The following is a 13,981-nucleotide window of genomic DNA, read 5'->3' on the forward strand; positions in this document are numbered from 1 at the left end:
ATATGGGGCTGGTGCCCTACTCCTTGAGCCACAGGCACCACCCCTATTTATTTATTTTTATTGTTAAATCATAGCTGTGTACATTAGTGCAATCATGGGGTATAATGTGCTGGTTTCATATACAATCTGAAATATTCTCATCAAACTGTTAACCTCAACTCTTGGGCTCAAGCGAATCTCTTGCCTCAGCCTCCCAAGTAGTTGGAATTACAGGTGTCCGTCACAATGCCTGGCTATTTTTTTATTGTAGTTGTCATTGTTGTTTGGCAGGCCCGGGCTGGGTTTGAACGCACTAGCTCCGGTGTATGTGGCTGGTGCCCTAACCACTGAGCTACAGGCGCCGAGCCCCAAGTCTGTTTCTTTTTATGGCAACCTGAGCAAACCAACACATGGACTTCAAGGCCATGACCAGAGTACAAGCAGTTTGTTTAGGGGTGATCTTTGGAAACACCAAAGGGGAAGCTGGGGAGCGGCACAGGGAAGAGAAGGTAGCTGATATATAGCTGTGTTATCAACCATTACTGCTGTGGCCAAGGGGGCCTCACTCCCACAGGGGCCTCTGGGAGCCAGTGTAGAACTCCCCTCAGCATTATGCCCCCAGGGACCAAGGGAGCTGGGGCATCTGTGTGCCAACACCCATTAGTCAGTACTGGAGGCTGCTCTGCTGGTGTGGCTTCCCCTGCATGTTTTATTTGTTGCAGGCTGGCGGAGTGGGCTTCTGGGGATGTGGAGAAGCCCTCCAAGGCAGGAAGCCAATGCCCACAGGAAGGAGGTGGGCCGTAGTGGGCTACAATGTGATATTAATGAGAGGGGACATGGGTGGCTGGAAGGTTGGCAGCCTCTGTTACAGGAGGACTTTGCCGACACAGAGATGAGTCAGAGAACCCAAGTCTGCCTCATGAGGGTTTGAAGCAGGACCAGAGAGTCAGCCTGGCCCAGGTGGTTTCTCCTCTCCCTCCCAAACCCCCCCTCGGCCTCTGCCTTCTACAGTGGGTTCCTGTGGCCAGAGCACAGGGAGTGAAGGGAGCAGGAAGGAGACAGGGCTGGCTGGTGTCACAGCAGCGGTGTTGGGCTGCTGACTGCAGGACCCTGAGCCAGAGGTGAGAGGCAGGGACAGGAACGTTAGGACAATCTTGGAAAACATTATAGAGGCAGAAAAGACAATGGGGCTGGGATGTGGGGTGGAGGCAGATCAGACAGAGAGACACTTGGGAACCAATTCTTTTCTTTTTTTTCAGTTTTGGACGGGGCCGGGCTTAAACCCACCACCCCCAGTATATAGGGTCAGTGCCCTACTCCTTGAGCCACAGACACCATCTTGAGAACCAATTCTAAGAAATCCCCCAGGATGCCAGCTTTTCTTTCCTTCCCTTCCCTGTGTGGTTCTATCTCAAGGTCTCTCATGAGAGTGGGGTCAGGTGCCCACAGAGGCTGAGGTAGAGAGTGCACAGAGGAAGCAGTGCTGAAGATGCTAGGCCCGGAGTGTGGAGACAGCGAGGCTGGGAAGCCATGCTTGGGAGTCTGTGTTAATTGGGATGGCAGAACACGCATTAATCAAATATGTGCTAGGCCCTGTGATAGGGGTTTTATTGGTGAGTGGAAATGGAAAGACCCACCCTTGAGGAGCTGATGTCCACATAGGGAGTTCATATACTGAGAAGGTTTAGCTCACAAATAAATAAGAGACTACCGTGGAATTAGGTATAGGAGGGTGAGGGACACAAGTCTCTGATGGTTTTACTAGGCAGTTGTACTTTGTCATATGAAGGCTGGTGGGAGTTACTACAACAGAGGAGCATTCCTGGCCAAGGACCAGCTTATGCAAAGGCCATGGGGCAGAAGGGAGCATGGCCTCTTTGGGGAACATGGGGATACCAGGGTGGCTAGAGATAAAAGAGTAAGGGGAGCCAGGCACGGTCGCTCATGCCTGTAATCCTAGCACTTGGGAGGCCGAGGCGGGTGGATTGCCTGAGCTCACGGATTTGAGACCAGCCTGAGCTAGAGAGAGAACTTGTCTTGAAAAATAGCTGGGCGTTGTGGAGGGCACCTGTAGTCCCAGCTACTTGGGAGGCTTAGGCAAGAGAATCCCTTAAGCCAGTGGTTCTCAACCTGTGGGTCACGATCCACAAGAACTATATTAAAGGGCCACGGCATTAGGAAAGTTGAGAACCACTGCCTTCAGCCCAAGAGTCTGAGGTTGCTGTGAGCTATGATGCCACAGCAGTCTGCTCAAAAAAAAAAAAAAGTAACGGGAATATAGGTGGGCTGGCCCTCTTTGGGTCCAGGTTTACTTACTTTAGGTCCAGGTTTACTTACTTTATTTAGCCTCTAACTAAAATTCCCTTATGAATTCCTTCCATTATAAATTAAGGCAAGAAAACACAGTGGTAATTACGGTACACAGATTTGTCAACAGCAGAAATCACAAATATTCTTATATTACAGTTGCTACAGATGTCATGAAATACTGTTTAGACTCATCACTACTTTGGACTTTTGGTAGTTATTATACCTTGTTGTTTGATGAGATTTTCCTTGAGACACTTTTTTTTTTTTAAGACAGAATTTCACTATGTTGCCCTCGGTAGAGTGCGGTGGCATCACAGCTCACAGCTGAAACTCTTGGGCTTAAGTGATTCTTGCCTCAGCCTCCCAAGTAGCTGGGACTACAGGCGCCTGCCACAATGCCCACCTATTTTTTGTTGTAGTTGTCACCGTTGTTTAGTTGGCCCAGGTCGGTTTTGAACCTGCCACCCTTGGTGTATGCGGCTGGCGCTGTAACCACTGTGCTATGGGCGCCGAGCCCCTTGAGACACTTAAAACAAGGTCTTGCTCTTTCATCCAGGCTACAGTGCAGTAGTGTGATCTTAGCTCACTGCAGCCTAGAACTTCTGGCTTCAAGCAATCCTCCCACCTCAGCCTCCCAAAGTGCTGAGATTATAGGAAGGAACCACTACACTGTTGGGAACCTTAGGTCTAGATTCATTTTTATTGAATTTTATTGAATTTATTGAATTTTATTGAATTTTTCTTGCTCTGTCACTCTGTTATCCCAGCTAGAGTTTAGTGGTGTCATCGTGGCTCACAGCCTCAAATGCCTGGGCTCAAGAGATCCTCCTATCTCAGCCTCCCAGGTAGCTGGAAGTATAAGCTCCCCATCATACCAAGCTAATTTTTCTAGAGACAGGGCCTCCATCTTGCTGAGCTTGGTCTCCATCTCCTGGCCTCAAGTGAGCCTTCCACTCGGGCCGCCCATGCTGTTTCTATGACTTTTGTGCCTCCAGGCTGGGCTGAATTAGGCTTTGACTGGAAGTGTCCAACGTGTAGCCCATGGGCTGCATGCTGATTTCGTGAGGACTTTTTTGCTTTTGGATATCACAAAAAGTCTGCAGAGACCTTTATTTTGCTAATCAGCTTTCGTTAGTATTTGTGTACTTAATTTGTGGCCCGAGATGATTCATTCTTCCAATGTGCAGCAGAGGAAAAAAAAAAAGGCTCGGCACCTGTAGCTGAAACAGCTAGACTGTCAGCCACATACACTGGAGCTGGCAGGTTCGAATCCAGCCAGGGTCCGCCAAACAACAATGACAACTATAACCAAAAAATAGCCGGGCGTTGTGGCGGGCGCCTGTAGTCCCAGCTACCTGGGAGGCTGAGGCAAGAGGATCACTTAAGCCCAAGAGTTTGAGGTTGCTGTGAGTTATGACGCCACAGCTCTCTACCCAGGGTGACAGCTTGAGACTCTAGTCTCAAAAAAAGAGTTTGGGCACCTGGCAGACTTTCATGATCTAGTCTTCTGCCCCCCAGTACCTGCGATGAGATAAGACGCTTGTCAAGAGCTATAGCGACCAGTGTTCAAATGGCTTCCCGGGTGCTGGCGATGGCTGTAATGCTTTACACGTGTCTGGCTTCAGGTTCCTTCAATCCTTTCAGCAACATTAGGAGGCAGGTTCCGTGACAGTGCTGATGAGGATATTGTAACTTGCACTGGCGACTGGCAGACCTGAGATCTCAGGCTGAGCTCTTCTCCACACTTGTGCTGCTTTTCCTGCTCGCCAGGTGACCTTAGACTAGGGCTGCCCCTTCTGGGTGCCAAGCGCCTCCATCTATAATACAAGAATTGGACGGACCTGTTCAGAGTGGTCGGACTCTGGGGGTGGAGCTGGAAGGGGTTTCAGGGAGGAGAGCTGGGGCAAGGCGAGGCCTTTGCCAAGGCAGCCCGGCCTAGAGCTTCTCTGCTTCTTTTCCCAGGGTTGTCCCCGATGCTGCCCTGCCCGCAGGGGTCTGCTGACTGCAGGAAACAGTGCGAACCTGACTACTACCTGGACCGGGCAGGCCGCTGCACCGCCTGTGTGAGCTGTTCGCGGGGTAAGGGCCTGTTCTTTCTTCGGGGGCTCTTTCCAGGGAGCATGAGGGGGCCTCAGAAGAGAGGCAAAAATTCTGGAAGGTGGGGAGCATAATGATTGCGCATCTGTACTCTGAATCGTCCTCCTGGTACCTCAGTTTACCTCCCTGGATTTGCAAATGGGTTCAGCCACGATCTTTGCACCCATCCTTTTCAGAGAGAATGAGAGAAGGAGTCACATATATTGAGTTTAATTTTCGCCAGAGTCCTAGGGAGGACTGTTTTTTTTATTTGTGCTCTACAGTGAGGAATCTGAGGATGAGTAAGTTCAAGGGCCTTTCCAAAATTACAAAACTGGTAAGAGGCTGAAGTGGAGTTTGAATTGACAGCCTGGCATCAAGAGCTGTCTATATGTTTTCTCTAAGACCACAGTCCTTCCAGGAAAACTCTTTTGCTAAGCTCTTTTATTGTTGAGTTGGTGGGTATTTGGTGGGTATTTGTTTTGGTTTTGTGTGGGTTTTGGAGGAGAGGGATGAGATGGGGGAATTTGTTGAGATCTTCTTGTGGCCTAAGAAATGATCATATTTTTTTAGAGTGTTCAGTGTGGTTTTCTAAAACATGTGTTTTCTGTTGGTTGCATACAAAGTTCTCTTATTTATTTATTTATTTTTGAGACAAAGTCTTACTACATCACCCTCAGTAGAGTGCTGTGGCGTCACAGCTGACAGCAACCTCAAACTCTTGGGCTTAAGCGATTCTCTTGTCTCAGCCTCCAAAGTAGCTGGGACTACAGGTGCCCGCCACAACGCCCAGCTATTTTGTTGTTGTTATTGGTGGCCAGCACCCTACCCACTGAATGAAATAATAACTGAATTAAATAATTCGTATAACTTTCTTTCTTTCTTTTTTTTTTTTTTTTTGCAGTTTTTGGCCAGGGCTGGGTTTGAACCCGCCACCTCTGACATATGGGGCCGGTGCCCTACCCCTTTGAGCCACATCACTTTCACTTGATTTCTTTTTTTTTCTTGATTTTTTTCTTTTTCCTTTTTTTTCACCCTACCCACTGAATTAAATAATTCGTATCACTTTCACTTGATTTCTTTTTTTTTTACAGAGTCTCACTTTGTTACCTTTGGTAGAGTGCCGTGACATCACAGCTTACAACAACCTCAAACTGTTGGGCTTAAGTGATTCTCTTGCCTTAGCCTCCAGAGCAGCTGGGACTACAGGCACCTGCCAAAATGCCTGGCTATGTTTTGTTGCAGTTGTCGTTGTTTAGCTGGCCCAGGCCAGGTTCAAACCTGCCACCCTTGGTGTATGTGGCTGGCACCATAACCACTGTGGTACGGACACCGAGCCTTTCACTTGATTTCTGAGAGGGATGTGTTAAAAGATTTTCTCCCAAGATGCTTGCTTATCCATTAGATTTTCATTGTGTTCTATTTTTGCTTCGTGTATGTCAAAACTATATTATTAGGTACATAAGGGTTCATGAATGTTGTGTTTTCTCTGTGAGTTGTACTTTTTTTTCTTTTTTTTTGTAGAGACAGAGTCTCACTGTACCGCCCTCGGGTAGAGTGCCGTGGCGTCACACGGCTCACAGCAACCTCTAACTCTCGGGCTTACGTGATTCTCTTGCCTCAGCCTCCCGAGCAGCTGGGACTACAGGCACCTGCCACAACGCCCAGCTATTTTTTTTTGTTGCAGTTTGGCCGGGGCTGGGCTTGAACCCGCCACCCTCGGCATATGGGGCTGGCGCCCTACTCACTGAGCCACAGGCGCCGCCCAAGTTGTACTTTTTTTGATCATGCACTGAGAGATGTCCAGAAAGTATCCAGCCACTGTTAATTACATGGCAGAATACTTCTGACAGCCTTTGTATACTTCTCTGTTCCTTTTTAATGCTATTTTCCTTAATTCCATTTTGTTTGATTTTAATATTGCCATTCCTTCTATCTTTATGATTATTTTTTCCTCTTTTCTTTTTCTTTTTTTATTGTTTGGGGTTCCTTCCTGGTTCAAAGAATTAGGTTGCACTCATTGCATTTGTTAAGTCCTTCTTTCTTTATATTAGCATTTCTCTGATATGTCTATGAATTTGTTAAAATAATGACTGCATTTTATTAAATGAAAATTATATACACTTATAAAAAGTTCGAGCACTAATGAAAAGTTTAAGGAATAAAGCCAATGGTGCCTTCTCCAACCCTCCACTTACAAATAATTACTATTATCACTGGAGATTGACACGTCTCTGTACCTCTTTATAGAGGGAAGGATGGATGGCTAAGTTAGCAGCCAGACAGACTGTGCACACACAGAAAGAAGGAATTTTAAAAGGCAGGGCACGATGGCTCATGCTTGTAATCCCAGCACTCTGGGAGGCCGAGGTGGGTAGATTGCTTGAGCTCACGAGTTTGAGACCAGCCTGAGCAAGAGTGAGACCCTGTCTCTACTAAAAATGAAAAATGAGGCAGGAGGATTGCTTGTGCCCAAAATTTGAGCTTGAGAGCTATGGCACCACGGCACTCTCCTCAGGGCATAGAGTGAGACTCTATCTCAAAAAAGAAAAGAAGGAATTTTAAGAGAATGGCTTAAAGTAATGACTTATTACTTATGGCATTAAAATTTAATTACATTTCATTTTCATCAAATATATCAGAGGAAGAAGAAACTCAAGTGAAACCAAAGGAATGCCAAATCTCCGATTAACATATTTTCATAGAGAGAGAGTAGTTCCTTAAAAAGCCCTCTAAAATTAAGAAAAGAGGTTATGAAATCAATAAGTGGTTAGGAATCATTTAAGGAACTACTATCTCTTGTGGTAAAGTCACAATCTACTTATTTCAATTTCTGGACAGCATAGAAAATATTGACTGCATATACTGAATAATGAAGTAATCACCTTGCCCACCTTCTCATCCTCTTTCTGGATTTTATTTATTTATTTTTTTGAGACAGAGTCTCACTTTGTCACTCTCAGTAGAGTGCTGTAGGTAGGCATCATAGCTCACAGCAACCTCAAAATCTTGGGCTTAAGTGATCTCTTGTCTCAGCCTCCCAAGTAGCTGGGACTCCAGGTGCCCACCACAAGGCCTGGCTGTTTTTAGAGATGGGGCCTTGTTCTTGCTCAGGTTAGTCTTGAACCTGGGAACTCAGGCAACCCACCCCCCTCGGCCTCCCAGAGAGCTACGGCACCTGGCCTTGAGCATTACTTTTGACACTACGTTTAGGAGCCTGAGCCTGGGTTGGGAGGCAAAGTTCAGGCAGAGTCGTGTGTGGTGCTCACTGGGGTTGGGGCTTCTGCTTTCCCTCTGTCAGAAAGTCAGAGTCCCTGCTGTCTAGATAGGGGTGTGGTTCCTTCCTGTTGCCTTTTCCTTTCCCAGAGCTTGACTTGGCTCCCAGGAAGTTGGCAAGGATGAGGAGTCATTCATTCCCACCTCCAGGGAGGCTTCTGATACTATGCACTGACGAGGTTTCTTCCTTGAATTTTCCAGGGAGGGCCAATTACTGTCCTCTACCCACTTCTCTCCAGATTTTTTTTTTTTTTGAGACAAAGTCTCATTTTGTCACCCTCAGTAGAGGAGTGCCATGGTGTCACAGCTCACAGCAACCTCAAACTCTTGGGTTTACGTGATTCTCTTGCCTCAGCCTCCCAAGTAGCTGGGACTACAGGCACCTGCCTCAACACAGCTATTTTTAGAGACAGGGTCTTGCCCTTGCTCAGGATGGTCTCAGACCTATGAGCTCAGGCAATCTGCCCACCTCAGCCTCCCAGAATGCTGGGATTTCAGATGTGAGCCACCACACCTGGGCATCTATGAGACTCCATGTGGACATAGGCTCTTCATTCTCTTGGGTGTACACCTAGGAATGAAATTGCTGATCACCTGGTAACTCCATGCCCAATTTCTTGCCATCCTGGAGAAAACTTGTTATCTATCTTTTTTTGTTTGTTTGTTTTAGAGATAGAGTCTCACTCTGTCACCTGGGTAGAGTGCTGTGGCGTCATGGTTCACAGAAACCTCAAACTCTTGGGTTCAAGTAATCCTCTTGCCTCAGCCTCCCTCCTGAGTAGCTGGAACTACAGGCACCCGCCACAACGCCCATCTAGTTTTTCTCTTTTTTTGAGACAGAGCCTCAAGCTATCACCCTGAGTAGAGTGCCATGGCACATCACAGCTCATAGCAACCTCCAACTCCTGGGCTCAAGTGAGCCTCCTGCCTCTGCCTCCCAAGTAGCCGGGACTACAGGTGCCAGCCACAACGCCCAGCTATTTTTTGGTTGCAGCCATCATTGTTGTTTGGCGGGCCAGGCTGGATTTGAACCCGCTAGCTCAGGTGTATGTGGCTGGCGCTTAGCCACTTGAGCCATAGGCACCGAGCCCGGTTTTTCTATTTTTAGTAGAGACGGAGTCTCATTATTGCTCAGTCTGGTCTTGAACTCCTGAGCTTAGGCGATCCACCTGCCTCGGCCTCCCAGAGTGCTAGGATCACAGGTGTGAGCCACTGCGCCAGCCTCAATTTTATTTTTATTTTTATTTATTTATTTTTTTGCAGTTTTTGGCCAGGGTTGGGTTTGAACCTGCCACCTCCGGCATATGGGGCCGGCGTCTTACCCCTCTGAGCCACAGGCGCCGCCCTCAATTTTATTTTTATTTATTTATTTATTTATTTTTTAGAGACAGAGACTCACTTTATCACCCTCTGTATAGTGCCGTGGCGTCACAGCTCACAGCAACTTCCAACTCCTGGGCTTAGGTGATTCTCCTGCCACAGCCTCCCAAGTAGCTGGGACTACAGGCACCCGCCAGAACACCTGGCTATTTTTTGTTGCAGTTTGGCCAGGGCCAGGTTCGAACCTGCCATCCTCCGTATATGGGGCCAGTGCCCTACCCACTGAGCCACAGGCGCCGCCCACTCAATTTTATTTTTTCAAGCAGTTTTAGCAGTTTAGCACGGTGGTTATGGCATCAGCCACATACACTGAGTTTCGAACCCAGCCCGGGCCAGCTAGGCCAGCTAAACAACGATGTCAACTGCAACAAAAAAACAGCTGGGCATTGTGGCTGGTGCCTATAGTCCCAGCTACTTGGGAGGCTGAGGGAAAAGCATCGCTTAAGCCCAAGAGTTTGAGGTTGCTGTGAGCTGTGGTGCCACAGCACTCTACCAAGGATGACATAGTGAGACTATCTCCAAAAACAAAAAAAAAGCAGTTTTAGATTTGTAGAAAAATTGAATAGCAAGCACAGAGTTCCCAGGTGCTCCTGTCCGCTCCCCACCCCAGTTTCACTGTTGCTAACATCTGGCATTAGGTGGTGCATTTGTAACAGGGGGTGCCCCAGTGTTGATACGTTATTGTTAGTACCTGAAACCCATAGTTTACATGAGCATTCCTCCTGGTATCCCACATTCGATGGCTTTTGTCACAGGACATGTGTCCTCATCACAGTATCATACAGAGTATTCTCACTGCCCTCACAATCCCCCGAGCTCCATGGGTTCATTCTTCCCTCCCCCGAACCTCTGGCAACCACGGATCTTTTTGCTGCCCGCCCTACGTACTTTCATCTCTTCCAGAGCGTCATACAGTTGGAATCACAGTGTGCAGCCTTTCCAGACTGGCCTCTCCACTTAGCAATATGCACCCAAGGTCCCTCCACATCTTCTTTGCCTGTTTTGAAATTGGGGCACTGGGCGGCACCTGTGGCTCAAAGGAGTAGGGCACCAGCCCCATATGCCGAGGTGGCGGGTTCAAACCCAGCCCTGGCCAAAAACTGCAAAAAAAAAAAAAAAAGTATGGAGACTTTACATCCTTCGTATTAACCTGGATGGAAGTGGAAGACATTATTCTTAGTAAAGCATCACAAGAATGGAGAAGCATGAATCCTATGTACTCACTTTTGATATAAGGACAATTAATGACAATTAAGGTTATGGGGGGGGAAGCAGAAAGAGGGACGGAGGGAGGGGGGTGGGGCCTTGGTGTGTGTCACACTTTATGGGGGCAAGACATGATTGCAAGAGGGACTTTACCTAACAATTGCAATCAGTGTAACCTGGCTTATTGTACCCTCAATGAATCCCCAACAATAAAAAAAAAAAAAAGAAATTGGGGCATTAATTAATGAATTCATTCATTTTTTTACACTGATTGCATTTGTTAGGCAAAGTCCCTCTTGCAATCGTGTCTTGCCCCCAAAAGGTGTGGCACACACCAAGGCCCCACCCCCCTCCCTCCTTCCCTCTCTCTGCTCTTCCTTTCCCCACCCCTCCCTCCTTCTTTCTCTCTCTGCTCTCTATTTTTAATCCTGTTTTAGTGATCACCAGGGAGGTAGGTGGGCTGGGAGGGGGACCCTGCCTGTCCTCTTGTCCCCATCTAAGGAACACACTGAAGAGAAGGGCTGAGCCGCCAGCTGCCTGGCGCACCTGAAGCCACAGCAGCATGCTGGACTGTTTGGGGTGGTTCCCCGGACCCCTGCCCTCGCCGTCCCTCTGTTCCCCTCTGTGACCCCTCTCTGTGTCTTAGATGACCTCGTGGAGAAGACGCCGTGCTCATGGAACTCCTCCCGTGTCTGTGAATGTCGACCTGGCATGTTCTGTACCACGTCAGCCACCAACTCCTGTGCCCGCTGCTCCCTCCACTCAGTCTGCCCAAGAGGAATGATTGTCAAGTTCCCGGGTAAGTGTCCCCACCTCAGCCCAGGACCAAGATCTGTGCTGCTGCTGCTGCCTCCCCCACCCCAATGCATTAGGGACTTGCGGCTTCCCCCCTCCTAGAGCCTCCCTTCGAGATGTGCCAGGATGTCCCACACCTTGTGCTCCGGGCAGAGTGAGACCTGCTGGTCCAAGGCAGAGGCCTGGCTGGGGGACACCATGGGTGCGTTTGAGGCTTGGGGCAGAAGTTCTCTCATGCCTCATAAACAAGAAGGAAACCTCCCTCCTGGGAGTTTCCTGGGAGACACAGGCTGGTTTTCTCCTTTCAGAGTCAGGGCATTGGGAGTTAGAGGTGCCAAGAAACTGGGCTCCAGGCTCAAGGCTGAAAAACGCAGGTTTCTTTTCCAGCTTGCTCTGGAAAAGCCCTCTCTGGGCTTGCAATTTTTTTTTTTTTTTTTTTTGAGACAGAGTCTCACTATGTTGCCCTAGGCAGAGTGCTGTGGGGTCACAGCTCACAGCAACCTCAAACTCTTAGGCTTAAGCTATTCTCTTGCCTCGGCCTCCCAAGTAACTGGGACTACAGGCACCTACCACAATGCCCGGCTATTTTTTGGTTGTAGTTGTCATTGTTGTTTGGCAGGCCCTGGCTGGATTTGAACCCGCCAGCTCCGGTATATGTGACTGGCGTCCTACCCACTGAGCTATGGGCACTGCCAGGGCTTGGAATTTTTTGACAGTATGAGGGAAGGGCTCATGGCTAGAGAGAAGGTAAAAGCCACAGGTCCTGTCTGACTGGCCTAAAGAACCTCTTTCAGGGAAATGGGCAGTGCCTATGGCTCAGAGGAGTAGGGTGCCAGCCCCATATGCCGGAGATGGCAGGTTCAAACCCAGCCCTGGCCAAAAACTGCAAAAAAAAAAAGAACCTCTTTCAGGGCTGGGCACAGTGGCTTGTGCCTGTAATCCTCAAATTCTGGGAGGCCAAGGTGGGAGGATCAATTGAGCTCAGGAGTTCAAGACCAGCCTGAGCAAGAGCAAGACCCTATTTCCACTAGAAATAGAAAAACTAAGCCAGGCATCGTGGCAGGTGCCTGTAGTTCCAGTTACTTGGGAAGCTGAGGCAGGAGGATGGCTTGAGCCCAGGAGTCTGAAGTTGCTGTGAGCTAGGCTGATGCCATGGCACTCTAGCCTAGGTGACTTAATGATACTCTGTCTCAAAAAATAAAAAATAAGAAGAACTCTTTCAGAAGGCAGGCATGAGGAGTGGGTAGCCTTTGTACCACCCAGAGTGGGTGCTCCAGCTGCAGAGTACCCAGAGAAGGATGAAAAGGGGTCAGAGACAGCCACATGGCCACTGATGAGAAAAGTGCTAAAATGGGGGAGCCTGTGACCCCTCCCCCAACCTGTTCCTTCTCTGGAGTCCCATTCCCAGTGGCACAAGCCTTGAGACTGTCAGTCTCCGCCATCCCTCTCCCTCATCCCTTCCCTTCTCCCACCCCATTCCTAGCCCTGTAAGCTTGGCCCCAATCATCTCTCCCATCCCCTAACCCCAATCTTCCCCCAGGGCAAAGCTTCTCTCTCTCTCTCTTTCTCTCTTTACCTCCCTTCCTCTCTCCTCCCTCTTTTTTCACACACACACACACACACACACACACACACACACACACACACACACACACACACACACACACCCTCAGGCACAAAATGCTTTGATGTCTTCTCCTCACTCTAATGATAAGGACAGGAAGCAAAAGAGTGCAGGTTCTTTGGGAGACTTTAAAAAAAATATGCCCTGCTCTGCGCCTATAGCACAGTGGCTACAATGCCAGCCACATATACCAAGGCTGGTGGGTTCAAGCCCTGCCCAGGCCAGCTAAACAATGACAACCGCAACAGAGTACAGCTGGGTGTTGTGGAGGGCGCCTGTAGTCCCAGCTACTTGGGAGGCTGAGGCAAGAGAATTGCTTAAGCCCAAGAGTTGGAGGTTGCTGTGAGCTGTGACGCCACAGCACTCTACCGAGGGCAACATAGTGAAAGTCTGTCTCAAAAAAAAAACAACTGCCCATTTGGGTGGTGCCTGTAGCTCAGTGAGTAAGGGTGCTGGCCACATACACCCAGCCTGGCGGGTTCGAACCCGGCCTGGGCCACCTAAACAGCAACAACAACAACAACAAAAAAATAGCTGGGCATTGTGGAGAGTGCCTGTAGTCCCAGCTACTTGGGAGGCTGAGATAAGAGAATCGCTTAAGCCTATGAGTTTGAGCTGTGACGCCACAGCCCTCTATTGAGGGCAATATAGTGAGACTCGGTCTCAAAAAAAAAAAAGAATCTGCCCATTGATGCCTATTTTTAAAAACTGGGCCCATTGGTGTTTCTGGGTTGCCTGCTGCTTCACCCCCAAGTCTGGGGTGTACATGTATGAAACAAAGAGGAAACTCTGGAGACCCCCCATGTCATCCCTCTAGTCCCAAGGTCCCTAGATGATCTGCCTTCTCTTTACTTTTTAGAGTCTTATCCCATTTATTTTGTACATAAAGTCCAGGGTTTTTAGCTGTTCTTGGTGGGAGGAAAAGGGAAGAAAGTATCTCCTCCGTCTTCCCAGAATCACAGGGTCAGGACGTGACCCCCGCACAGCACTTCTCCCCCAGCCTCTGCTCTCAGCACCAGCCAATCTGCTCCTTTCAGGTCTGGATGTGCATGCTTCTCCTTCCCCTGGGCTTTGCACATGCTGTTCCCTCTGTCAGGGACACCCTTCCCTCCCCACTCACTTAGTCAAACAACCCTATTTGCTCTCTGTCCAAATGTCACTTCCTTAAGGAGTCTTCCTTGCCTTCTCACCAGGGAAGCTTATAGCCCTGGGTGCATATGTGGATCCATGCATCTGTCTCTGTCTTGGTTTGACCAATGCCTGTCTCCCTCCCTGGCCTGGAAGCTTCATGAGGGTGAAGGCCATGGCCATTGTGCTCACCATCATGTCTCCACT

The 13,981-nt window shown here is 48.7% G+C and overlaps 1 protein-coding gene across 1 annotated transcript in view; it reads left to right on the plus strand.

Moving 5' to 3' along the window:
- TNFRSF8 (TNF receptor superfamily member 8) overlaps window positions 1-13,981 on the plus strand; it is a 76,937-nt gene that overhangs the window by 23,554 nt on the left and 39,402 nt on the right. Inside the window, exons 3-4 of the mRNA XM_053575524.1 lie at window positions 4,252-4,368; window positions 10,874-11,026. Coding sequence (XP_053431499.1) covers window positions 4,252-4,368; window positions 10,874-11,026 — 270 coding nt within the window. The remainder of the gene's footprint in view (window positions 1-4,251; window positions 4,369-10,873; window positions 11,027-13,981) is intronic.

Source organism: Nycticebus coucang, chromosome 22 (assembly GCF_027406575.1).
Source record: "Nycticebus coucang isolate mNycCou1 chromosome 22, mNycCou1.pri, whole genome shotgun sequence".
Classification (NCBI taxonomy): Eukaryota; Metazoa; Chordata; class Mammalia; order Primates; family Lorisidae; genus Nycticebus; species Nycticebus coucang.